Source organism: Aethalodelphis obliquidens, unplaced genomic scaffold (assembly GCF_003676395.1).
Source record: "Aethalodelphis obliquidens isolate GAN/ISIS:26980383/991018 unplaced genomic scaffold, ASM367639v1 scaffold5, whole genome shotgun sequence".
NCBI lineage: Eukaryota > Metazoa > Chordata > Mammalia > Artiodactyla > Delphinidae > Aethalodelphis > Aethalodelphis obliquidens.
Window position 1 is genome coordinate 5,018,913 of NW_020837949.1, and position 26,208 is coordinate 5,045,120.

Genomic DNA, 26,208 nt, shown 5'->3' on the forward strand with positions numbered 1-26,208 from the left:
AGAGAAGTTCCTTTAGCAGTTGTTGTATAACTGGTTTGGTGGTGCAGAACTCTCTCAGCTTTTGCTTGTCTGTAAAGGTTTTAATTTCTCCATCAAATCTGAATGAGATGCTTGCTGGATAGAGTAATCTTGGTTGCAGGTTTTTCTCCTTCATCACTTTAAATATGTCCTGCCAGTCCCTTCTGGCTTGCAGAGTTTCTCCTGAAAGGTCAGCTGTTAACTTTATGGGGATTCCCTTGTGTGTTATTTTTCCCTTGCTGCTTTTACTATGTTTTCTGTGTATTTAATTTTTGACAGTTTGATTAATATGTGTCTTGGCATATTTCTCCTTGGATTTATCCTGTATGGGACTCTCTGTGCTTCCTGGACTTGATTAACTATTTCCTTTCCCATATTAGGGAAGTTTTCAACTATAATCTCTTCAAATATTTTCTCAGTCCCTTTCTTTTTCTCTTCTTCTTTGGGACCCTTATAATTCGAATGTTGGTGCGTTTAATGTTGTCCCAGAGGTCCCTGAGACTGTCCTCAGTTCTTTTCATTCGTTTTTCTTTTTTCTGTTCTGCAGTAGTTATTTCCATTATTTTATCTTCCAGGTAACTTATCTGTTCTGCCTCAGTTATTCTGCTATTGATCCCATCTAGAGTATTTTTAATTTCATTTATTGTGTTGTTCATCGTTGTTTGTTTCATCTTTAGTTCTTCTAGGTCCTTGTTAAATGTCTCTTGCATTTTGTCTATTCTATTTCCAAGATTTTGGATCATCTTTACTATCATTCTGAATTCTTTTTCAGGTAGACTGCCTATTTCCTCTTCATTTGTTCGGTCTGGTGGGTTTTTATCTTGCTCCTTCATCTGCTGTGTGTTTTTCTGTCTTCCCATTTTGCTTATCTTACTGTGTTTGGGGTCTCCTTTTCGTAGGCTGCAAGTTCGTAGTTCCCGTTGTTTTTGGTGTCTGTCCCCAGTGGCTAAGGTTGGTTCAGTGGGTTGTGCAGGCTTCCTGGTGGAGGGGACTAGTGCCTGTGTTCTAGTGGATGAGGCTGGATCTTGTCTTTCTGGTGGGCAGGTCCACGTCTGGTGGTGTGTTTTGGGGTGTCTGTGGACTTATTATGATTTTAGGCAGCCTCTCTGCTAATGGGTGCTGTTGTGTTCCTGTCTTGCTAGTTGTTTGGCATAGGATGTCCAGCACTGTAGCTTGCTGGTCGTTGAGTGAAGCTGAGTCTGGTGTTGAGATGGAGATTTCTGGGAGATTTTCGCCATTTGATATTATGTGGAGCTGGGACGTCTCTTGTGGACCAGTGTCCTGAAATTGGCTCTCCCACCTCAGAGGCACAGCGCTGACCCCTGGCTGCAGCACCAAGAGCCTTTCATCCACACGGCTCAGAATAAAAGGGAGAAAAAGTAGAAAGAAACAATTAGTAGAAGAAATAAAGAAAAAGAATGAAAGAAAGAAAGGAGGGAGGGAAGGAGGAAGGAAAAAAAGAAAGAAAGAAGGTAAAGTAAAATAAAATAAGAAAATAAAATAATGTTATTATAATAAAAAATAATTATTAAAAATAAAAAAACCGGATTGAACCCTAGGACAAATGATGGAAAGAAAGCTATACAGACAAAATCTCACACAGAAGCATACACATACACACTCACAAAAAGAGGAAAAGGGGAAAAAAATCATAAATGTTGCTGTCAAAGTCCACCTCCTCAATTTGGGATGGTTCGTCGTCTATTCAGGTATTCCTCAGATGCAGGTACATCAAGTTGATTGTGGAGCTTTAATCCGCTGCTTCTGAGGCTGCTGGGAGGGATTTCCCTTTCTCTTCTTTGTTAGCACAGCTCCCGGGACTCAGTTTTGACTTTGGCCGTGCCTCTGCGTGTAGGTGGCCAGAGGGCGTTTGTTCTTCGCTCAGACAGGACGGGGTTAAAGGAGCCGCTGATTCAGGGGCTCTGGCTCACTTAGGCTGGGGGGAGGGAGGGGCACGGCGTGCGGGGTGGGCCTGCGGCAGCAGAGGCCGGTGTGACGCTGCACCAGCCCGAGGTGCACTGTGCGTTCTCCCGGGGAAGTTGTCGCTGGATCCTGGGACCCTGGCAGTGTCGGGCTGCACAGGCTCCTCGTAAGGGGTGTGTGGAGAGTGACCTGTGCTTGCACACAGGCTTCTTGGTGGCGGCAGCAGCAGCCTTAGCGTCTCATGCCCGTCTCTGGGGTCCGCGTTGTTAGCCGCGTCTCGCGCCCGTCTCTGGAGCTCCTTTAAACAGCGCTCTTAATCCCCTCTCCTCGCGCACCAGGAAACAAAGACGTAAGAAAAAGTCTCCTGCCTCTTCGGCAGCTCCAGACTTGTCCTCGGACTCCCTTCCGGCTAGCCGTGGCGCACTAACCCCCTGTAGGCTGTGTTCACGCCGCCAACCCCAGTCCTCTCCCTGTGCTCCGACCGAAGCCCGAGCCTCAGCTCCCAGCCCCGCCCGCCCCGGCGGGTGGGCAGACAAGCCTCTCGGGCGGCCCTGATCATCTGTGCGGGAATCTCTCTGCTTTGCCCCCCGCACCCCTGTGGCTGCGCTCTCTTCCGCGGCTTCGAAGCTCTCCCCCTCCGCCACCCGCAGTCTCAGCCTGTGAAGGGGCTTCTAGTGTGTGGAAACCTTTCCTCCTTCTCAGCTCCCTCCCAGAGGTGCAGGTCCCGTCCCTATCCTTTTGTCTCTGTTTTTCCTTTTTTCTTTTGCCCTACCCAGGTACGTGGGGGGTTTCTTGCCTTTTGGGAGGTCTGAGGTCTTCTGCCAGCGTTCAGTAGGTGTTCTGTAGGAGTTGTTCCACGTGTAGATGTATTTCTGGTGTATCTGTGGGGAGGAAGGTGATCTCCGTGTCTTACTCTTCCGCCATCTTCCCGGAAGCCGCTCTTTTTTGTTTTTACATTTAATATTGCCAATGAAAAGCAATTCCCGTTTGTCCTTTCTTTGTAAATGACCCCTTTTCTTTTTGGTGGGGCTACGAGAATTTTTCATTTATCCTTGTTATCTTTGCCCATGTTTCTAGGTGTAAGACATTTTAATCTGAAGCTGGTGTTTTCTGTTTGGGTGGGTGTTTTTGTAGTGAAACGGATATCAATAGAACAGAAAAAAAAGACTCTTGTCTTTCAGTTTCCTCATCTATTAAATGGAAATTATGCTTAATAAATGTTACCTCTTATTATTAGATATTTTCATAAATTTTCTTTCTAATTTCTCTGCTTATAATCCTTCTATTTTCTCTCTTTCTAGTACTCTTTCTAAACAGACATTGGACCTTCCTGATAGTTTCCCATGCCATTTTATTTTTTTCTCTTACTTGCTATCTTCATTCGTAATTACAGCATTATGGGAGAATCCTAACAGACTAATAAGAAAAGTTTGGTAAAGGTTAAAAACAGCCTGGTGTGTAGAAAATTAATATTTGATATTTCTTACAGCACTTAGCCAATTGCAGTAGTTGATATAGAATAAATACTTGATAATTAATTGAACAAGCTTTGGAATATCCTGAAACTTATTGTTACTGTTTCATAACTCATCTTGAACCTTAATCTCTGAAATTTTGTTGATTTTGTTTTGTATTATAGATTTATTTTGCGAGAGCTTTCCAAGTTTTGGAAGTTCCTCAGACTCTTTCTTACAGGTGGCAATGTGAACTCTCATTGAGAGTTTTTTCTTTGATGTGTTCTAGGACTAATGTCAAAAGATATTTAACACTTTTCTTTTTATCTTTCCCTCTCCTTCTCTTCTTTTTAATGGTTAAAAAAGTATAAAAAATTATTTAGGAGTTTTTAATATCGAGTCAAATTGTTTAGTTGATAAGAGCTTTTTATCTTACCTTCCTCTCACGAAATGTTAATTAGCTTTGTAATTGTTACTTAGCTTATAATTTGTTTTGATTTGTGACTTGCGGTGTATGAGGGTGCTGATGTTAGACAAGTTTCCTGTAGAAATTTATTCTTTGACATTTTCTACAATTTTATAAATGCTTTTTATTGGTTCAAAAAGATATATTCCAGCCTGTATAGATAGTATATGTTTTCTTTCAATGCCAAATGTCTTTCATTAGCTATGTAGTTATCACAGTTGGGTTTGAAGCGTTCACTTAAATGCAGTTAGTATTTTATTTCCCTTTATTCCCTAATCTCTTTACATGTTATTGTAAATTAGTATGTTGGATACATTCCAGGACTTCTCATAGTAGTTTAGCTAATGTCATGTAATATTTTCCATTGCAAATATGATTAAGAGAACATGTTGATGTTTGTAAAATGATATAGACAGTGAGAAAAGGATCAAGTTAAATTATTTTATTTCCTTACTATACACTTAAAAGTCATTATATTTTATTTGTCAAAATTACTTTTAGAGCAAAAGGCTTCTGTACAACTTGCCATATGCTATAAAAGTAATGGAGATTCTAGATTTTAACAGTGTAGCAGAAATTATTTTGCGATGTTAATGAGTTAATAATAAAAACTTTTCAGTGGTTGATTGGACATATAAATGTACTTTCTTCCCTCAACATTACCTTGACCTTTCCAGTATTGACTCAAGGATACTCAGACTACCTAGATATTATACATGTCTTTAATTCTGGGTTCTGTTAATACAGTAAACATATTTGGATACCATAGGAGGTTGTGACATAAATATATTGTTTGGAAAAAGCTGATTATTATGCTTTATCAGTGAAGATAAAGAAGGCTTTATTTCTTTTCTTCAGTTTTTGTTAATGCAGTAATAATACCTTTGAGTACAAAAAGACAACTGAAATGTGTGTTAGTGTGTGAACTTGTGGACATTATATAAAATTAAAATGTCAAAGATATAGCTAGTGTTTATGAGTTACTTAGAAACTACAGTGGTCTTGTTGCCTGCAGCCAAAATGTGTAGAAGACACACCAAGAGACGCTTAACTTTCTTATATTGGTTCCGTGCAGGGGACGGATGGTTATGAGGAGGCGTTTGATGGCATGTGATATCTTATGTAGATTTACATGCAAGACATTGAAATTATTTACAATTTACAAACTATTGTATTATCTAATTGACTAGCAGAATATGGAATCAGTATATTAGCACGTGAAGACGTTCATAGTAATGTTAGCAACTCTATTACCTGAGCCTCGGTTTTACCACGTACCGTCCCACTTGGCTTCAGTTAGTTCAGCTCTGCTAGTCATGAGCCACACCTACAGTAAGATTATCAAAAGTGAAGTCCATTTAATATATGTAAATATGAACACCAATTTATTAGGGCCTTTCTATGTCAAACAGCATTCATGGTACTAAGAATACAAAGTTAGTACAACCCGATTCCTCTACTCAAAGATCTTGGATGAAAAAAGAGCGATAAGTAATTACCATGCAGTAGCATAAATGCTAAAACAGAAGTATATTCAAGAAGGGCAGCTAGGCATCTACACACACAGAGAGATTTTATACGTTATGATGCCCCAAGTGGGCTTGGGCGGATGAGGACGTTTATTAATCTTTCTTAGGGAAAGAATTACTCTTAGATAATTCATACTGACTTCTTACACATTTCAGGTGCGCCAAACTTCTCCTGCTGTTCGTTTGAGACTTTATTTCTTTGATTTTACCACTTGCAAGAGATAGAGGCAGATTGGAATGGGGGAAGGAGAAAGTCAGATGACTTAATTTTTCTTCACGTGCCCAGCATTTTAAAGAAACTTGAAACTAACTGCTACAATGAAGTGTGTAGATTTGTATGTGTGCCTTTAACCATGTAGCTGCCACTCATTAACTTATTCTGTGATTGACTAGTTTACTTCATGTTGATTTTTAGGCAGGGTGAAAATAGTAAGAGGTTTTGGAAATAATATATATATGTTTTATCTGTTTATTAATGGGATTTAATCACCTGTTAAAAATAATCCCCAACTAGAAACCTGCCCTTTTAACCATATTATTAGTTTTTTAAAAATGGTAGTTGTATTGACAAAGTCAATAGAAAAAAAAAAGTGAAATGCTAACTTTCTAAACTTGAATGGAAGGATGAATATGTACCAAGCACTGAACGGAGAACTTAGATTTTATCATTTTAACTGATCCTTTATTTAGTGCTCTGCAGGCTTCAAATTGTTTTACTAGTAATGTACAAAGACTTTTGAATATCTTTGTAGCCCCACCTTTGAGTGTTGCTTTTCCAGGTTTTATAAGGATATTTCTTTATCCTTTGCTCCCTTCCAGCGATGTGCATTTTGTAAGCACCTTGGAGCCACTATCAAATGCTGTGAAGAGAAATGTGCCCAGATGTACCATTATCCTTGTGCTGCTGGAGCCGGCACCTTTCAGGATTTCAGTCACTTCTTCCTTCTTTGTCCAGAGCACATTGACCAAGCTCCTGAAAGATGTAAGTTTACTACAGATATATTTAAAAACATTTATCAGTGTATTTACTTAAAATAACAAATGTTTAAGTTCCCTAAGTGTTATTCTACTTGTGGTAAAAGGCAACATTACATAATCTTGATAATCTGAGAGATCTTCACAAGAGATCCTTGGGTGGGGTGAGGGGGCAGGGGGAGGAATCTGTTACCAACAATATCATTGAAGTTATATCCAGAGAGTTATTTCCTCAAAAATTCAAAGATAGTTTGCATGTTTTTTATTCTTATTTAAAAAATTTAACTACTGTAGAAAGGTAAACTTGCTGAGTATATGGTATTTTAATATGTACTATGAAAGTAGGTCATTTAAAAAATTAAACAGTGTATTTAATTCAGTGTCTTTTACACTAAAAAGACTACCCAGTTGGAGATTTAGAAGATGGTTCATTCAGATGTTATTTCAGGATGTATGTTGATAGGATCACCAAACACTTGAAAATCTTGGAAAATGTCCTAGTAGTCATAATAGAAATCTCGTTAATGCTTCTTCTTGATTCATCTGTCTTGGTTATAATTATCTATAATCCTCAGTTGTCTTTTTTTTTTTTTCTTTTCCAAACAGTATTTTATAATTAGGTGAAAAGGTTTAAGTGTTTGAAATTTATGTTATACAGAAAATTATAACTCTTTCCTATCCTTATTAAATAGAGATCTTACTTTTTTCCTAGTATATGGATTTCCAATGAGCATGCATGATTTGAGATCTTTTTTCCCTAGTAAATTGAATTTCCAATCTGCTTGTGAAATCTCTTTGATGCCTTCTTTATTCAGTCTTTTTTTATGTCATCTCTTAGTTACCTAATTGTTAGCTTTTACCTGTATTCTTAGCAATGTCAGTAAAGGCTTTTTTCCTGTCTTTTCCAGCTTTGTGAAACATAAATATAGCTACTTCAGGCTTAAAGTAATCTCAAACACAGATTTCATAATCATCATTTTTCTCTGTTCAGTACCATGATTTTATCTTTAGTTAAAGTTATTTTGTGTCTACATGTATAATCATGTTGCCCTTATAGTGCCCTTACGTCACTATACAGACGTAAATTATAGGTAAGGCAAACTGAAATGTCACATTGTATTTAGGCTAATAAGGGATTTAAAGTTTTAAAAATGCTTTGGATTACACACTGTTAAATCTGGGAGAAGAAGACAACACTCATGCACAGCTACTGTAATGGGTGTTATTTATTTTAAGGCCTCATATAGTGAATTCCTTCACTAAGTACACAGACTGCGATGTGAATCATCAGAGCTGATTGTATTCTGGGTGGTATAACACACTTTTCCAATTGAATAAAGCAACTGTGGGTGTGTTTAACAATTTAAATTTTATTCAGCCTTTTGTATGTGGTCGTGATTTAGACCTCAGTAAACAACATGCAAACTTTTCTATGACTATGTTTCTAATGTGAGGAATTCTATTACTTATTGGCAGTACTACTTTCTTTTGCAGACTCTGTTCACATAATGTATATGATTTATATACATTTATTTGTTAGGGATCATAAATTGTTTTATAAAATAATGAAGTGTAAGAACTGAGGTGAGATGATTTGTTACCATTTATCATGAATATAGTGAAAGGTTCATGCTGGCAACATAAAGCTAAAAGATACATTGAAATTACTGGTACCTTGCCTTGTTCCAAAGTAGACTTACGGAGACTTACACAAATACATGAACAGTAGGATAAAGTAAGACTAAAAATAAGCAAGAAAATTTGGCCAGTGGGAAGGGAAAATAAGGATAGGATAAATGGGAGGGTAATACGGTGAGGCTGATACCCAAAATAAATGTGTATTTCCCAGGCCTATGCCACAAATCTGGCTCCAGAGCTTTCCAGCAGTCAGCATGAAGAAGGGCATATGAACAGTTGCCTGATTTGTAGTAATAATAATTCACTTGATACTGACACTGTATGTACACTATATATGGTAGTGAGAAACTGTCTTCAAGTAGCTGTCTTGCAGTATAAACAACAAACCCCACAGGGCAATTTCTTATAACAGCCCTTAAAATAAGTCAGTGGTATAAAACCAAAGCCCAGTTGAGTAAATTCTATTCCCTGGGGATCCTAAACAATGCAGTCTAAATACCCAGCTTCCTGAGCATCTGTTTTAATCCAAGGATGTAGAGAGTACTGCAGATAGACTATATTGCAGTAATATACAAGACTACGTAATAGTCTTATAAAATCTTTCATTTGTATATTTAGTTGTTCTAATTGTATGTCATAGCACAAAGCACTTTTTATGTTTTAAAAATGGGGATATCTTAAATGACAGTGTTATTACGAAGGTTAAATGACAATGAAAATCATGTAGCATTGTACCATATATTATGAATTGCTGTACTGAAAGGTAGTTATTTTAGCTCTTATCTAAGTAATGTGTTTGCATTGAGTATAATACTTGATGCTGCTGGCTAAGAACAGAGCGGTATGCTGTGATAGTTACCTGAGTTAGGGGTAAGATTGACATCTTTTTATGAAAGTTGAAAAATCTAACAAAAACATGGACCTCATTAGAAAAAAACATCCCAGCAAAAAAGAGCGCATCTGTGAGCACGACCAGCATTTTCATCAGAAAACAATTTTGGGGTGCTTTGTCTTCGAAAAATGCCAGTCATGGCTCTAACCTTATTTTCACGACGATGCAAGTATACACTAACCTTGCCTGGAAACTTTACGCTAAATATCCATCTAAGGGACATAGCCACATATACTTCCTGAGTAGTATTTTCCCTCTCATGGAAGGCTGAATGGCAGAAAGCCAGCCATGCAAGGTCAGAGGAAAGAACATTCCAGGCTGAGCGAACAACTACTGCGCAGGCCTTGAGGCAGGAGCATGGCGTGATTGTGGAATAGACAGCTAGTCACTGTGTCTGGAACTTAGTGTCTGCCAGGTGGGTAGTAGAGACCACATCAAGGCGAACAAAGACTAGATCATGTAGGCCTTGTAAACAAGGGAAGGGGTTTGGATTTTATTCTGTCTTCAGTGAGAAGCCTTTGCAAGGTTTAAACCTGGGAATGCTACATCTCTTAATCCACTCCCCCTCCCCCAGCGTATTTACTTTCATCACTCAGCTTTTTCTTCCTTTACTTCATTTAAACTTTTAACTCCTACCTCATTTTCTTAGTTGTCTGGTCTCTCTTGACACCAAGTCCTGCTACTTTTCTGTTACCTTAAATTCTGTCAGCCCCCTGACCTTTCTTTCTTACCTACCTGCCTACTCTGTGGGCCAGCCTCTCTGGACAACATCCATGATTTACTTCTTCTTTCTAGAGATTCCATTTTGATAGGCAAATCACCTTGCAGAGTGTCCTGCCAGCGATGGAAACATAGATCACGGAAGTTGTAATGTCGATGGAAGTTACAAAGCTATGCTGATTTAGTCCTTTTAAAATTCACTGATAATAATCTGACTTGAGACTGTGCTCTTCACCTGGTTCTCTTCTTATGTGCTGTCTAGCCTTTCTTAAGCAGTAGTCTCACCTTCCAAATTGACCATGTTTAAGGACCTATGATAAGCTTCCATCTAATTTAAGCTCCATGTTTTTGCCTTTTTCTCCATTTCTTCTCGTCACAGCTGTCACTTAGGAAGAAGTGACCTGTCCAAAGCTTATTCTCTGTTTCTGCTGCTCTTTTCTTGCTTTCCCTACATCATTTAGCTTCTTCCTGCTATGCCTGTGCTGGCACTTTTCCTTTGCACTTTTATTCTTCACCTTCTTTGCCCTTCCAGTGGGCATCAATATTGATTAGTAGTAAAGAATATGATCTTTGGAGCCAAATTAACCTGGATTTTACTCCTGTCCTCTCTTAAATTGTCTTTATCTTTAGTCTTTCACTCAATCTATTTTGCTTTCCCTACTGCTTAAAGAAAATTTTCACTTAGTCGTTTGATTATTGCTTCAAGCTTAACGCCCCTTTGGCTTTCAGACATATATGTATGTATATGTACATATACTTATGTCTGACATGACACTTAAGCCATCCAGTAATGTCATCTTCTTAATGCATGCGCTCCAAAAGGCTGTTTTAGTATTTCTACATATTTCTGTATGTTCGCCCAGATCAGAAAAATGGTTGGGACCAAGTTTTTTCTATTATTATTTTTATATAATGCATAGTAAATGTTTTTGGACTGAATATATCACATGGATTTTTTTTGCCCAATTTATTAAATGATGCATACTAATCATACAACATGACAGTATTGTCATCAAGGAATTGGTGGAAACTGTCATAGAATAAAAAGTAATCTCTGCTATAGTGATACACAGAGTTACCTTGTTGCAGAATGAGCTTTGCTGTATAAAACAGTGCTGTGCAATAGAAATATGATGTGAGCAATATATGTAATTTTAATTTTTCTAGTGGTCATGTTAAAATTTTTTATTTGAAATTAATTTTAAAAATACATACTTAACCCAATATATCCAAAATGTTAATATTTCAACTTGTAATTAATAAAATTTTTGAGATAGTGACATTAATATTTTTTTCCTATTAAGTCTTTGGAATTCGGAGTGTGTTTTATATGTATAGCACATCTCAATTTGGACTAATCACATTTCCATTGCGCAATAGCTACATGTGACTAGTAGCTACCATGGCAAGTTGAAGTGGCAGAGTAGCAAACTCTAGAAAGTTTCACAGAAGTATTTAGATAGTGTTCCTGGCAAATTACAATAGAAAGATGTAATCTGATAGAGTCCAGTACTTGCCCCAGTTTCTGTAAGTTTTGAGGGTAGGCAAAAATCAAAGATTAGTTTTTAAATGTACTTAGCTTGAATGAGTAAATATGGAACTCTCTTTTAGTATTAAGAAAACTACTTTGCTCTGTTTTTCCATTTTTATTTAAAAAAATGAACTAATACATGTAATTTCATTTTTAGAATTAATGCTTTCTTCTAAATGCCTGTCATTTAAAGAGCCACTTAAAAATGATTTTAGAAGCAACTCCTTTGCTTAAAATATAAGAATTGATTTGTGCTAGGCAACTGAGGATATGAAGTTGAAAAAGACAAGGTTACTACCCTTCAAGGGTTCACGGTATTGTGTTATAATTAATTGATGATTTAACAGTTTCTTCTAAGCATATGGGGAAAGGAATAATCAACAACTAAATGGGCATTTAGGTGTGGTAACATTAGATAGTCAGGGTTTATGTCTGAGCAAGAGTTTTAAAGGCCTCTTTGGAATGGGCTAGTGGCACAACAAAGGAACAAAATTACAGGCAGAAGGAACAGAATGTGTACAAGTACACAAAGGTTGAGCAGTCTGTTGTGTTAACGTGCACAGCAGACCGCTTGATCTGACCAGGAAATAGTGAATGTTCTGAGATTCAGTTGGAAAAGGAGATAATCCCCCCCCCACTCCTTTTTTTGCCTCAAACTAGAAATTTTTGATTTTTTTATTTTAAGGCAAGAAAGGAGGTGTTGATAAAGTTGTAATTTGCGCAGGGCGTAACACTTAGAAAATTGCTCTGGATCTTTAGCTGATTTAGGGAGGAGGTCAGAGCCCTAAGCCAGCATTCCATTCAGAAGATAACTGCAGTGACCAAGACAAAGTGTGATGGACTGAACTGTACAAACAGATGGAAGAGGATACATAAAAAGTTTACTCAGTAAGAACTGGTATCCAATTGGATGTGTTGGGTCAGGGAGTAGTTAAGGGTCAATAGTGACACTAAAGTTTCTTTACCCAGCAGGTCGAGAAAGAAGGGAGAGGTTTAGGTTTAAAAAAAGTTCTAGAGGGGGCTTCCCTGGTGGCGCAGTGGTTGAGAATCAGCCTGCCAATGCAGGGGACACGGGTTCGATCCCTGGTCCAGGAAGATCCCACGTGCCACGGAGCAGCTAGGCCCGTGCGCCACAACTACTGAGCCCGCGTGCCGCAGCTATTGAGGCCCGCGCGCCTAGAGCCCGTGCTCCGCAATGAGGGAGGCCACAGCAATGGGAGGCCCGCTCACCACAATGAAGAGTAGCCCCACTCTCCCCAACTGGAGAAAACCTGCGTGCAGCAACAAAGACCCAACGCAGCCAAAAATAAATAAATTTATAAAAAAAAAAAAAAAAAGAGTTTTAGAGGAGTTGAGTTTGAGTATTTTTAGAACACCTGGCTATTGAGGGTCCAGTAAGACTTGAAAATAACATTTTGAGGTTCAGAAAGAAGTTTGGGTCTGGTGATAGAGATCTGGGAATTGTGGTGGTGTTTTATGATGTAGGAATTGATGTGATTACAAAGAAAAACCATGGGGAATTAGAAAAGATGGAAGAGGATGAAATCCTAAGAGACTCCATCATTTAGAGGGCTTGTGGAGGCACAAAAGCCAGCACAGCAGGAGGAGATTGGGGGCATGGGAAGCCTAAGGAGAAATCTGGAGAAAGCTGCCATCATAGAAGTCAATCAAGGTAGGAAATTTCAGTGTGGGCGTAGATGTAAACGCTGCAGATGGCAAATAAGGTAAGACCTAAAAAGTAACCACGGGATTTCATAGGCCACTGGTAGCCTCATTAAAGTAGCTTCAGATGAACAGTGGGTGAGGAGCCGCCAGGGGCCCAGCTTACAGTCTAGATGCATCCTAGGGCCTGTTTGTGTTCTGCCCTCAAACTGCAAATGTTTTTTTTTTTTTTTTTTTACCATTCTAAAAGGATTCTAAAATAAAAACAAAAACTCTGTATGCCAAAGACTTCTATGGCCCACAAAACCAATTCTTGGTGTAAGGAAAAGGAATAGATTATTACTCTGTTTCAAGATACTTGACTGGGGAAAGAAAGCAGGTAGAAAGGGCTTATAGCCAGAGACGACTGACCAAATCTTCAGAAAGCGAAAGAGGAAAAAAAAAAAATCGTATGTACAATTTAAAACGGTCCTAGGACAATCAGCTAATCGGACCATTTAGTTGAGAACATAAGTGTCAGTTACAGACATATTTGTGTATATCATCCAATTGGTATGATTTTAGAATACATTCTTTTCCTTATTATATTGTAATATGCATGCGTTTGTATACTTGGCAAGCCAGTTTATCCTGACATTTATTTTTTATTTTAGATGGTACAAGAACTGTTAAAAAGTGCCATTCCTTTTAATCCACATTTAGCGATAGACGATGTCCATAATTTTTTTACAACTGGCAATTATATAGATGAATATAGAATTAGTATATGAAGTATTATATTTGTGTATGAATATGTAGCTTCCATCTTTAATGTTCTCCCTCATATATTTTCCAGTATTAAAAAACCCTTATTTGACTTGAATAAAAATTAGTGTTTATGCATAAGAAGCATCTTAATCTAATTGATATTAACATTTCTTAATTTTGTCTCTGATTTTGTTAATTTCAAAACCTATTTAACACTCAAATAAAAATGTTTATTTTTGCACTGCAAAGCGCCTCTCAGTTGATATTTTCCTTTTTGGTTCTTTTCAGCAAGCATATATTGAACATTAACTAGGTGCCCAGCATATCACTGGTATTAGGGATATAAAATTAAATAAGAACTGCTTATGGTCTCAAGTAGATGTAGGTACAAATCATTGCAAAACTATATGATTAAATTTAATGTGATTAAATTTAGATTAAAGATATTATAATGTTTTAATGGAGACCTTATTCTGATTGGATATCAGTTCAATGTGGATAATTTCAAGTGTCTGAAAGATTTACCATGAAAATTCCCTTCAAGTGATTTTTAAACTGTAAAGCCAGAAAAATATTAAATTCTTATACAACAATTTCGTTGTTTTACTGTTAATTGTAGCAAAGGAAGATGCAAACTGTGCAGTGTGCGACAGCCCGGGAGACCTCTTAGATCAGTTCTTTTGTACTACTTGTGGTCAGCACTATCATGGAATGTGCCTGGATATAGCGGTTACTCCATTAAAACGTGCAGGTTGGCAATGTCCTGAGTGCAAAGTGTGCCAGAACTGCAAGTAAGTTTTAATTTCAACTCAAAGGTGTGTATTGAGTTTAAGAGAGACCCTATTATTAGGTACTAAAGGTTTGTGTAATATGATAAAGGTTGTTCATACTGCAGCTATATTCATTCACACTGACTTCATCATGTCTTTAGAAATTGCTAGATATTTATTAACATATTTCTTTGAAATAAGTCTAAACAAAAACTAATTTTAATAATTTAAATTCCTCTGGTTGCCTAAAAAGCTAGCTTAAGTTTGCCAGCAATTTTAAATGAATGATATTAACAATTAAAAATAAATAAGCATTAGAAAAAAAAGCACCTTTTTTTCTGAGGGAGACTGGGGAGGAGATTTAATAGGAAAATAAACCTCTAACTATGGAAAGTAGTTATTAGAGTGAACCAAAGAATCAGTGATAAGTTTCAATTTCTATTCCAGGAAGAACAATTTATACTAAGTCTACTGTTTAAAAAGAAATCTGTATCTATCTGAAAGGCAGTTACTTTCACCATAATTCTGAAACAAAGTATTGTATGGCATTTAAATGTTTGTAATGGGATTATCTTTTTCTATTTGTTTTATTCCATCCTTTGGTCATTTCTCCAGTCTTTTCTGTGATTATTTTTTTCTCATGCTACTAATTAATTAGCATGATAATTTGGGGATGTTACCTGCATCTACAGCAGTCTTCAAATTGTTTACAGGCTGAGGACTTTTGTAATCAGGAGAAATGATGCCCACCACTGCCATGTTCAGTCTGTTTTATTTGTAATTTAATTTGATAACAATAAGCATCAATATCTTAGAATTATGTGGAATAAATAGGACCACGTGCTTTTATATTTTGGTAAAAATTAAAGAAAATATCAGTAAACATTTATTTGATACCTCGTATCTGTGCCTGGCTTCTTCTTGAGAAGGAGTAAGAGAACTTGAAGAAAGAGTGCTTTTCCTCCAAGATCTTTCCATGTAGCTAAAGAGACAAAATGTGCAATTTTATATGTAGAATTTATTAAATTAAATAAGAAATTACTGGAGGCCAATTAACCCATCTTCCTTTTTACTTCTGTTTATCACCAGGTTTTGTTCAGCGGTTCCTCTCTCAGCTCTTCTTCTTGCATTCCCTAGTTTTTCTTTTCCCCTCCTCTTGAATTAAATTCTTAGTATCTGAGAGGGACTAACAGCCAAGAATCAAGGCTGAGATCATGGACAGGACAGGGGCCCAATCTTTGGGGCAGAAGAGTGTTTAGGGGAAGATTTTAGGTTTTCAATTATAATTCTTAATAATTATAACAAGATTATTATTCTTATATCTATTTATTTAGCACTTATTGCTTAATGGATATTCTTAGCTCTTCAGCCAGAATTATATTTAATTCTCACAGTAATCTTTGATTATCATTCACATTTTGTACCTGAAATTAAGAGGACTAAGTCTAAGTTATTCAGGAGTCACACAGCTAGAAAAACAGAAGTCTGAACACAGTTGTAGGTCTGATCCAAATTTGATCCTCTTTTTATTATATGACAGTGTCTTCCAACTCACCATGCCAAGATTTGTTCCTTTCCGTGCAGCATCACCTATCAGTTACAGCTCCTTCCCAAAAGATGGGCATGGGATGTTTAAGAAGTAAAGATCAGTGTCATTCATCTTGCCTTAACCCCTCCTTCTTTGCAGGAACCCTAAAATGACTAAAACGGGTTCACCATAGGTGGGCGTTCAGTAAGGATAATCCTTTAGGGACCTTTGGAAGATTTCTGTCTCATCCTCTAGAGGGTTAACTCTGTCATTATCTGTGCATAGACCAAACAGAGACGGAGGGTATTTATGAACTGGGCAGTTCCCAGGACAGATTCTTTTCATGATTACTTATGTTACAAACATAAGTTTAAAGATAAGGCATCATTAATGCTATCTTATTTTTTAGACAATCGGGAGAAGATAGCAAGATGCTAGTGTGTGATACGTGTGACAAAGGGTATCATACTTTTTGTCTTCAACCAGTTATGAAATCAGTACCAACCAATGGCTGGAAATGCAAAGTAAGTTGTTTATTTTTTTAAGAAAAAAAATCTGTATGTTTTTTATATAGAGCAGACAAATCGGATACCTATTCAAATCTTTATTACCTTCAACTTAAAAACTTTATTGATGTATAATTGATATACAGTAAACTGCACACATTTAAAGTCTATAATTTAATTTGACGTTTTCACTCATGAAACCATTATCACCTTCAAGATAATGAACATATTCATCACCCCTAGAAGTTTCCTGGTGCCCCTTGAGATTTCCTCCTTTCTGACTGTTCACTGCCGTACTCCCTTCTGTCTTCCAGGCAATCTGCTTTCTCTCACCATAGATTAGTTTGCATTTTCTAGAACTTTATATAAGTGATGTCGGATAGTATATACCCTTTTCTTTTTTGCAGGGGGTGGTGGTTTAAAGTCAACATAAATATTTTGAGAGTCACGCATATTGTTGCACATGCCAGTAGTGATTTCTTTTTATTGCTTAATAGTTGAAGTACCACAATTTGTTTATTGAATCACCTGTTGGTGAACATTTGGGTTGCTGACAATTTTAGGCTGTTATAAAAAATGCTGCTATGAACCTGTTAACTAACAAGTGTATGGTGCTTCATGGCTTAGAAATTGTGTTTTAGTGATTCATCTTTAATCTTTGAAACTATGAAATAGGTAGTATCCTTATAGGCGGACACTGAAACAGATGTATTTTTAAAATCTATTAATTTAAAATCCAGAAATAAAGCAGATAACATTTTGATCAGATTGGCTTTTAGATGATTTTACCTTGATTTTATATGTGTGTATGTATTTATGTATAAACTTGTATTAAATATTTGGAATCATATCATATATGCGTATGTATATGTATATTGTTCCTTCCCCATGGTAGCTTTAGTAAGTGCTTACTGACTTAGATATCTGGTTTTTTGGATGCTGTGTAAAGTTTCTTTGGGGTTTTGAGAGTTAGGATCTATAGACATTTTTCCACTTCTTTTTTATTACTTAAGATATCAGTCTTTCTGCTTGGTGGGATGCTTTTAAGATGTATTTTCAGCTATTTTAAATTTTTTCTGGGTATTCTTTTAGTCAGTGTTTCTCCCCCTTTCCATCTATTTTGGTATTTGCATCTTTGTGACCTTGAGGTATTCCATTCTGGCCTCTCTAAACTTCCTGAGGAATTTATTGAGGCTCTGTTGCCTGCATCTCTAAACCCTGTAGGTTGGCTGACACCTCAACCTACTGGGCAGAGTTAGTATAGTACCAGGTAAACAACAGCAAATTTTAGAATTGTCTGTCCTTGGAAGCACAAAATATTTAAATTCTTAAAGTGAAAGTAGAAGGTAAGAATAACTCAAGTTTTACCTTCAATTCCCAACTGACTGAATAAAACTAATTTTTTTTTTCCTGTTAGGAAGATGTTTACAAACAATATTTACTGTGACTTTTCTTTGAATGTTCTCTAGAATGAGTCAGTCATAAAAGTAGTTAATTTGCTTCCTTTGAAATCTATACAGGTAAACTAATAAATTCTAGATTAAGAACTGGTGAGGGACTAGTGATTAAGTGAATTGCCGAGGTTTACTAATTTGCAGAGGCAGAACAGAGACTAAAATTCAGGTTTCCTGTCTTACATTGTAATGTTTTATCCAATATATTATGCTCCCTGTGCTATCATACTATACTTAATTAACAGTGCTTTTGTCCCTAGACTAATTAAGGAATATTTCTTAATCTAATTTTCATCTGTATTAGGATTTGGATCCTAGGAAACTAAAGACTCTAGATCCATGGGCCATCTCTACAGAACCCCCGGCTGAGTTTTATTTTTTTTAATTATTATTATAATCTTAATTTCACAGAATAGACATGAAGCTAGGCATAAACTTCTTTAATCTATGGTAATTACACTGTCTTAACTTAGAAAATAAATAATTTAATCTAACAAATAATTTTTTTTGAATTTTATTTTATTTATTTTCTTATACAGCAGGTTCGTATTAGTTATCCATTTTATACATATCAGTGTATATATGTCGATCCCAATCCCCCTCCCCAATCTAACGAATAATTTTGCTTTTAAAGTAAATTGCCAAGACATGTTTTAATAGAAAGGTATTCTTTGTCTTTAATAATGTTCATACAAAGAATGCCTTTTGTATTTGTACAGAAATAGTTTGATAAAGCCAGGACTGTGTTTACTGGTTCAGAGTAATCATACCTCAAAGTGCCAACCAGCAATTCTTGTGAACATCAGATATAATGAAGTACCACTCAAAAACTCTAGAAACCTTTTGGTTCACAGGTGCACCGTATGGGCACAGTTGAAATCTGTAATAAATGGGGTATCGATCCAATTATTTCTAAAATACAGAAGTTTATAAGTTAAGGGTATGCTGTTTGCAGTTTCTGTTGTCAGGTGATGTGTGTGAAGAACCTCCTTGCTCTGTGGATGCTGCTCGCTACTGCGGAGCCAATCCCTTGTGCGGTCCACGCGTCTCATTCTTTTTACCACGGTTCTGCTGTGGAAAATCTTGTATCTTTCACACGTCTTTGACAGCACTTGGGGCTAACATAATAATAAACACAAATGCTAAATGCAGTTACATTTTATATTAATTAAAACAATTTTTATTTATTTTATTTTTTTTGGCTTGCGGGATCTTAGTTCTCCCACGAGGGATTGAACCCTAACCACCGGAGTGCCAGGGAATTCCCTATATTTTTTAAAGTTAGCATTTCTATGAAATATTTCAAGTTCTCAGAAAACATACAGACCAAGAATACACTTGTGGCCTCCCTGCATCCTCACATTCTAGTCCCTTTGTCACAGAAACGCGATCCTGTTACCTTTGCCCTTCTCTTTGAGCTCGTGTTTGTCGTGGTCTCGGCATCTTCCCCTGCTAGTGGGGCGGCCTTCAGGAGGGGTCGGGTGGCGGAAGTGGTCGGTGGAGGCCGAGGCTCCCCGCCGCAGCTGGGCTCGCAGGCTTCCAGGAGGCGCCAGCCCGAGGCTTCTTCCGGGAGCAGCCTGCGGGAGGGAGGCGCTGGCCGGTGGAGGGGTGGGCGGTGGTGGTGCTTGCCCTCCTCGGAGGGTCCTGGAAAGGGGAGCGGTCTTGCTGGCAGGTCCCCAGGGATGGGGTGTTGGTGAGGGGGTAGGAGGAGGCGCCGGGGGAGCCTTACCCCTGCGCCCCACCCCCACCCCCAGAGCCTCGACACCTGGAACTGGCGGCGCGTCACCTGGTTCTAGGGCGTGGGGCAGAGGGCGGCGAGTTCTGTCCCGCCTCGGCCCGAGGGTGGGGCCTGGAGGGGCGGGGCCTTCTCCACGGGAACTGAGCGCCTCGGCGCAACTCTTCTCCGGTGAGGTCGCCCGGGAGGGAGCAGCCTGGGGGCTGAGGAGGGTCCCGTGAGCAGTTTCTGCCCGGCGGCCGGACGGGGTGCTTCCGCGCGTTCTCTCTTGGCTTGGTTCTTGGTCTAAAGAAAAAGCTGCCGTCGGACGGATTTGTATGTTTATTACTTTTATCTCCGCTACCGCGCCTCTTTTACTTTTTTGAAATAGGAAGTTGAATTCGTAATTCGTTTTCTTCACCTTCCTAAGGAAAAAAGGATATTTAAGACTATAAATTTACCTTTGATTATAGCTTTGGCTGCACTCATATTTGTTGTATTGGTAAGTTTATATCTGTTCACATTTGACTTAATTTTATCTTTTTTTAGGTTGTGCTTAAACACATTAGTGTCTGCTTTAATCGTATTGAATCCCATAATTTAACTAGCGTAGTTTTCTTTTTGACATATATTTGGATGCTTGACTTACTGACTTTAAAGCTGTAGTATTTGTGTGTATTAATTTCATTTAATTAGATGAAGTTCTTTTTCCATATTTTTTTGACTGATTCAACAGTGTATTATGGCGTAGATAAAATCGACTCCTGTAATTTCTCATATCAATTTCTTCTTGCATTTAAACTTGTGCTGGTTATTTAGCAAGTAGATCAGGCTAATATTGATGTATTGTGCTTTTTATCAGTGTAAAACTATTCTCTTTATATTGTGTAATGCCTTTTTTTTTTTGCGAGGGGAGAGGGGGACCAGATATTTTGCTTTGCCTGACAAATATGGCTGAGTGGGGTTTTAGTTTAACCAGTTGAATGTGATCTTTTCATTTTGCATCCTTCTGTGTCATTTTAACTGTACCTTTTGAAAGGTTTAATAGTCAAGTATTTAGACTAATGGATGTAATTGAAATGCTTGGCTATTTTAAAACAAACCTGTTCTTTTAATTTCCTTTCTGTTTTTCAGTTCCTTTTATTCCCTGCAGTAATTTGTCATTCAGAATATTAAGTTATAAATGTTGAAAATATTAAAAGTGCCCCCCCTTGCCATTGAAAATGAAGAAATCAGAAGTTTTCTCCCTCCTCTCTGTCTTAAGTTGACCCAGACTATAGACTTTTTCTTTGGGGAGGGAGGGATCTTCTCTGTAAATTCCAACCTCATCTCACCCCCAGTCTTTTGGAGACTTGGTTATGCACTTCTATAAAAGAATTGTAAATATTCTGGAATCTTGCAAACCTGAAAGAGATTGTTGCCTTCAAACTACCAGAAGAACTTGGTTTGGTACAGTTTTGCATTACAACTTTTTTTTTTTTACTCTGGATACTTTTTTTCCGTTTTTTTCCCAGTTTATGGAATTACAGAAGAAGTTTGTTTTGTTTTTAGTTTAATTAGTTAATTGGTTTTCTGCTTGAAGGCCATGAGATCTTTATTTTTGTTCAGTTATTTGGATTTGCTTCCAGGATGTTGGTTCTACACTAATTAGTGTTCTCTGGAACATACTGACTATTGTCATTCTCCCTTTAGGCCCGTGGAAAGGTCTAGGGAAGTGTTGGTTAAATTCATCTTTTTAAAAAATATTTACTTTCTTTACATTCTCCTTAATAATCTTTAGTAACATCTAGGTGATTTTGTTTCCTGCTTTAATTCATTATTTTCTTTGTTGTGGTTTTCATTATTTTGGAAAATGTGTTCAGAATTCCTAGTTTATTTCTCAAGGTTGTTCTCTGGCTTCTTTTTGTTCTATACTGCTGAGAATACGAATGGATAGTGTGTGTGTTTTATTCTGTTCTATGGAGGTATTATAAAGTGATTAAAAAGATTAAGCTGTGGAGTCAAATCTCAGGTTTTCCAGTTACTAAATACAGGATCTTTGGCAAATTATTTGACTTCTGTAAGCTGTGTTTCATCATGTAGTTAATAGTACTTAACCTCACAGGGGTGTTGGATTTAGCGAGATGATGCCTGTAAAGTGCTCAGCATAATGCCTAAAGTAAGTGCTCAATTCTCATGGAGTTTCTCATAGGAATGCTTATCTTCTTTTCAGTTTGAAGAATGATACTCTTTCTCTACTGTTAAATTCTTTCATAGTTCTTTATAGTCTTTAGTCAAATGCAAACACTGTGGTGCGGGCTGGAGGTGCAGAGGCAGATAGGTGTGCCTTCCCAGGAACGGTGTCAGTCTGGCGAGGCTGCTTGCACTGAAGTGAGGGTGATCTTTTTAGGAAGTTCGTTATATACCAGTCATTGTCCCGTAGGTTTCTTTTCTCTGTTTCTCTTTCAAGAATGCTGATGTGTGGGTATATTATGTGTTTTAAAAGGCTTTATGTGGAAATAATTTCAAACTTTAAAAGTTGGAAAAATAAAAATAATACCCATATGCCATTTACGTAGATTCACCTGTTGTTAGGATTTCAGTATTGTCATCCATGCCCTTTCTCCTTCCTCCCTGCCCCATGTATATTTTTTTGCCCTGAACCATTTTGAGAGTAAGTTATACACACTGTGTTCCCTTTACCCCTAAATACTTAAATGTGTATTTCCTAATAATAGGGATATTCTTACGTAATCACAGCAGTATTATCACCCCATACATTTACATCAATATATCTAATCTACCATCCATATTTCAGTTTGTCACTTGATCCCATATAGCATTTCCCTCCTCCTGTGTAGGTTCCAGGATAGTCTCGGATCAAGTATTCCATTTAGTTGCCATGTTTCTTTTGAGTCCTTGAATCTGGAAAATTTCTTTAGCCCTTCTTTGTCTTTTTTGATATTGACAGTTTTGAATAATAGAGTTTTTCCTCACATACCTGGTTTTTGTTTGTTTGTTTTGTTTTCTTTAAATCACAAATAGAACTTTCCTTATTTTGTCTTTGTCTGATATTTCCTCATGATTATAGAGAGAGTTATTCATTCTTGGGCAGAATATTGCGTAAGTGGTGCTGTGCTCTTCTCAGGCTTTCAGCTGGGTGCACCTGATGGTTCGCTCTCCCTCACAGGTGGTGTGAATTTTGATCATCTGGTCAAGCTGCTGTAAAGTTTCTCCACTGTTTTCTTTCTCTCCTATCTAATAAAGCAGTACGTGAGGAGACACTTTAACACCGTGCGAATATCTTGTTGCTCCTCAGAATTTTCTCCAAGATTATAGGAACCAATGCCTGATGCAGTTTTTACCTGTTGTTTGTAAAATGATGCTTTTCTAACTTCACATTTACCAGTCAGCCCCCCCCCCCCCGCTTTCTGTTGTATGCAAGAACCCTCCCTTCTTTCACATGTTAAAATTATGTATATCTTGTAAGTATTGACTCATGAATTCTTGTTATTATTGATAATTTATTACTATACCTAATTTGTTTTGTGCTCAAATTGTCCAGTTTTGCCTTTGATATCCTTTTCACGCTGGCTCCTGTGTCTTTGTGGCATGCCCTCACCATTAAGCACTTCATTACATTTGGGCATAACAAGATACTCCAAAATCATCTTACACCTCCCTGCCCTAGCCCTGGAATCTGTCCTCTTTTCTATAAATAGGCCAAGTTCCTTTAGTGAAGATTGGGTGCTAGGTGTGCCCATTGCTCTGGGGGTGTTTGCTTCTTTGTCCTTTCAGCATATGAGGCAGTAAATACATGCATGTGTATACATTTACACATATGCATATCTACAAATACATAAGTATGCGTATACTCACACATGTACATCGTTTATAAATAATGAATTTACACCAATACCTCCAATTCTGATCCCTCCTGCTGAGTTCTTTGCCTTCTCACATTCTTACATATCCATTCTCGTATAGTAAGAATCCTTGTGTTTTGCCTGTTATCCTTGAAGATTTTGGTTTTTTAAAAATTCCCCATTCTTTTCTTATTGATTTAATTTTTAAAAATACATAGGATATTAACACGCTTTCAAAAATTTCTGATTCATCCTTCCTGTATTTTTTTGTAATGATAAGCAAATATATTTTTGTTTCCCTTTTCTACACTGAAGGTAGCATATGTGCTCTTTTGTATGTTGCTTTTTTTTTTTTAACTTAAAATCTGGAAGTCACTTCATATCAGTTCATAGAGATCTTCCTCATTCCTCCTCCTCCCTTCCTTCCTTGCTTCCTTCCTTTCTCTCTCTTTCGTTCTCTTTCTCCCTTTCTTCCTCTCTCTCTTTCTCTCTCTCTTTCTTTCTTCTGTTTATTTGAACCATAGTTTTTCAGCCAATGTCCTATGCTTGAATATTTAGGTAGTTTCCAATATTTTACATTAGAAGTGATTCTGTAGTCAATAACTTTGTGCATATGGGTTTTTGAATTGCTGGGAGCGAATCTCTAGAATAAATTTCTAGTAGTAGGATTACTGGCTCAGGGGGGTAAATGCGTATGTAATTTTGTTCAGTATCGTCAAATTCCCTTTCATGGGACTTGTGGCTCTTCCTTTTGCCACCACTCATGCATGAGAGAACTTCTTTTCTACATCCTTGCCAACAGGCTGTCATGTTCAGCTTTTGATTTTTGCCTGTCTTATGAGTGAAAAATGTTATCTCAGTGTAGTCTAATTTTCTTTTCTCTTTTGAGTGAAGCTGGTCATTTTTTCCCGTGTTTAGGGCTCATTTTTTTACCCCTTTTTGCGAGTTGTCTGTTCTTGTGTGTTGCCTGTTACTCTGGAAGATTTTGATGACCCCACAGTCTAAGAGCTCCTTGTATAGTCGGGATATAAGGCCTTCAGCTGCGTTATACGGTGCACATCTTTTCTTCCAGTTTGTTGTTTGCCTTTTAGCTTTGCCTGTGTTATTTTTTGCCATGCAAAAGTTTATTTTTATATAGTCAGATTTATCAGTCTTCTATTGCTTTTGGATTTTTGAGTTAAAATTAGAAAGCCTTTTCCTATACTGAGGCTATAGGAGAGTTCATATTTTCTTCTAGTTTTTGTTATTTTTTACATTTAGCTCTCTAATCCATTTTTAGTTGATGCTTCTATATGGTATGAGTTATCTTTTCCCAGTTGGCTATCCAGTTGTCCAAAATCCATTCACTAAAAAGACAGTCTTTGCCTCAGTGACTTGAGATTCCAGACTAGAGTTTTAGATTTAGTTGGGTTTATTTCTGGAATTTCTTGTCTGTTCCATTGCTCTGTCTTTCTATCTTCATGAGCCAATGCCGTACCGTTTTAATTATAGAGGCTTTGCAGTATCTGGTAGCTGTGGTCCCCGTCAGATCTTTTCTATTTCACATTTTTCCTAGCTGTTTTGTCGTTTATTTTTCCATATGAACCTTAGGCTCTGTGAAAAACCTCACTGGAATTTTTATCAGGTCACTTTAAATTTATTCATTGATAGTGAAATCTTGATGTTAGGACATCCTAACGAAGAACAAGGTATGTCTTTGCATTTGTTCAAGTCTAGTTTAGTGTCTTCTAGGAATGTTTTCTAATTTTCTTTGTATAGGTTTTGGACATTTCTTAAGTTTATTCTTAAAAGTTTTCTCTATTTTGTTGATGTTATAAATGGGATTTTCCCATTCATTATATCTTTTAACTGGTTATTATTTGTGTATGTGAATTCTATTGAATTTTCATTGCTAATTTTATATCCTGCTACTTCGTTAAATTCTTTTATTAAATTTGTGATACATTCTCTAGGATTTTCCAAGTATGCCGTCTTGTCATCTACAAATAGTTTTACTTTTTCTTTTCCTATTTTGCTTCTGTTTTCATTTGTTTTAGTGTTTACATTGGTTCAGAACCATGTTAAATAGTAGTGGAGATAGTAGGCATCCTTGCTTTGTTTCTGACCTTAGTGGGACTGCCTCTGGGGTTCCCCAATTAAATAAAATGCTGGCTTTAGAATTGAGGTATGTGTGTATGTCACATTAAGGAAATACCTACCCATTTTAATTTTCTCGGAAGTTTTTTTTTTATTAGGAATGGATTTTAATTTTTTTCCAAAGGTCTTTTCAGCATCTAGTGAAATAATTTATCTTCTCTCCTCAGACCTAATAATATGTTAGATTTTATTAATAGGTTTTCTAATATTTAACCGTACTTGCATTTTTGTGTAAACTCCTCTTGGACATGGTTTATGGTTTTTCTTGATTTGCTATTGGAGTCTGTTTGCTAACATTTTACTTAGGATTTGTCATCAGTATTTACGAGTACCTCCATTTTAAATCTGTAAGACTTTAGCAGATCTGTGGTTCATGCTAGTTTCTCTTTTTCAGTGAGCATCTCTTTTGTATCAAAAGATACCAGCAGCTCAAAAAGATAAAGTTCCTTTTTTATTGGTGCTTTAGATTGCAAAGTTGGGGGTGGGTGGGTAATGAGAGTCCCACAATTTGTCAGCCTTGTGCCCAGGATTTTAAGGCAGCCTAGCTCAGAGGCACAGAAGGTTTGGCTGGCCTCTGCCAGGCCTTGCACATCAGCAGTTCTACTTTGCTAACGGTAGTGCCTCTCTGTTCTGAGAATATGAGAAGCCATAATTGGATATTGATGTTGAGTGGTTATTTTCACCATTTCAGACACCTAAT

The 26,208-nt window shown here is 37.2% G+C and overlaps 1 protein-coding gene across 10 annotated transcripts in view; it reads left to right on the forward strand.

Annotated features, from left to right (window-relative positions):
* The window catches only part of KMT2C (lysine methyltransferase 2C), a 293,409-nt gene that overhangs the window by 153,985 nt on the left and 113,216 nt on the right, over positions 1 to 26,208 (forward strand). For all 10 annotated transcript variants that reach the window (XM_027101436.1, XM_027101438.1, XM_027101443.1 and 7 more), the window contains 3 exons: positions 6,210 to 6,372; positions 14,175 to 14,346; positions 16,263 to 16,377. In XM_027101436.1, the coding sequence (XP_026957237.1) occupies positions 6,210 to 6,372; positions 14,175 to 14,346; positions 16,263 to 16,377 (450 nt within the window). The remainder of the gene's footprint in view (positions 1 to 6,209; positions 6,373 to 14,174; positions 14,347 to 16,262; positions 16,378 to 26,208) is intronic.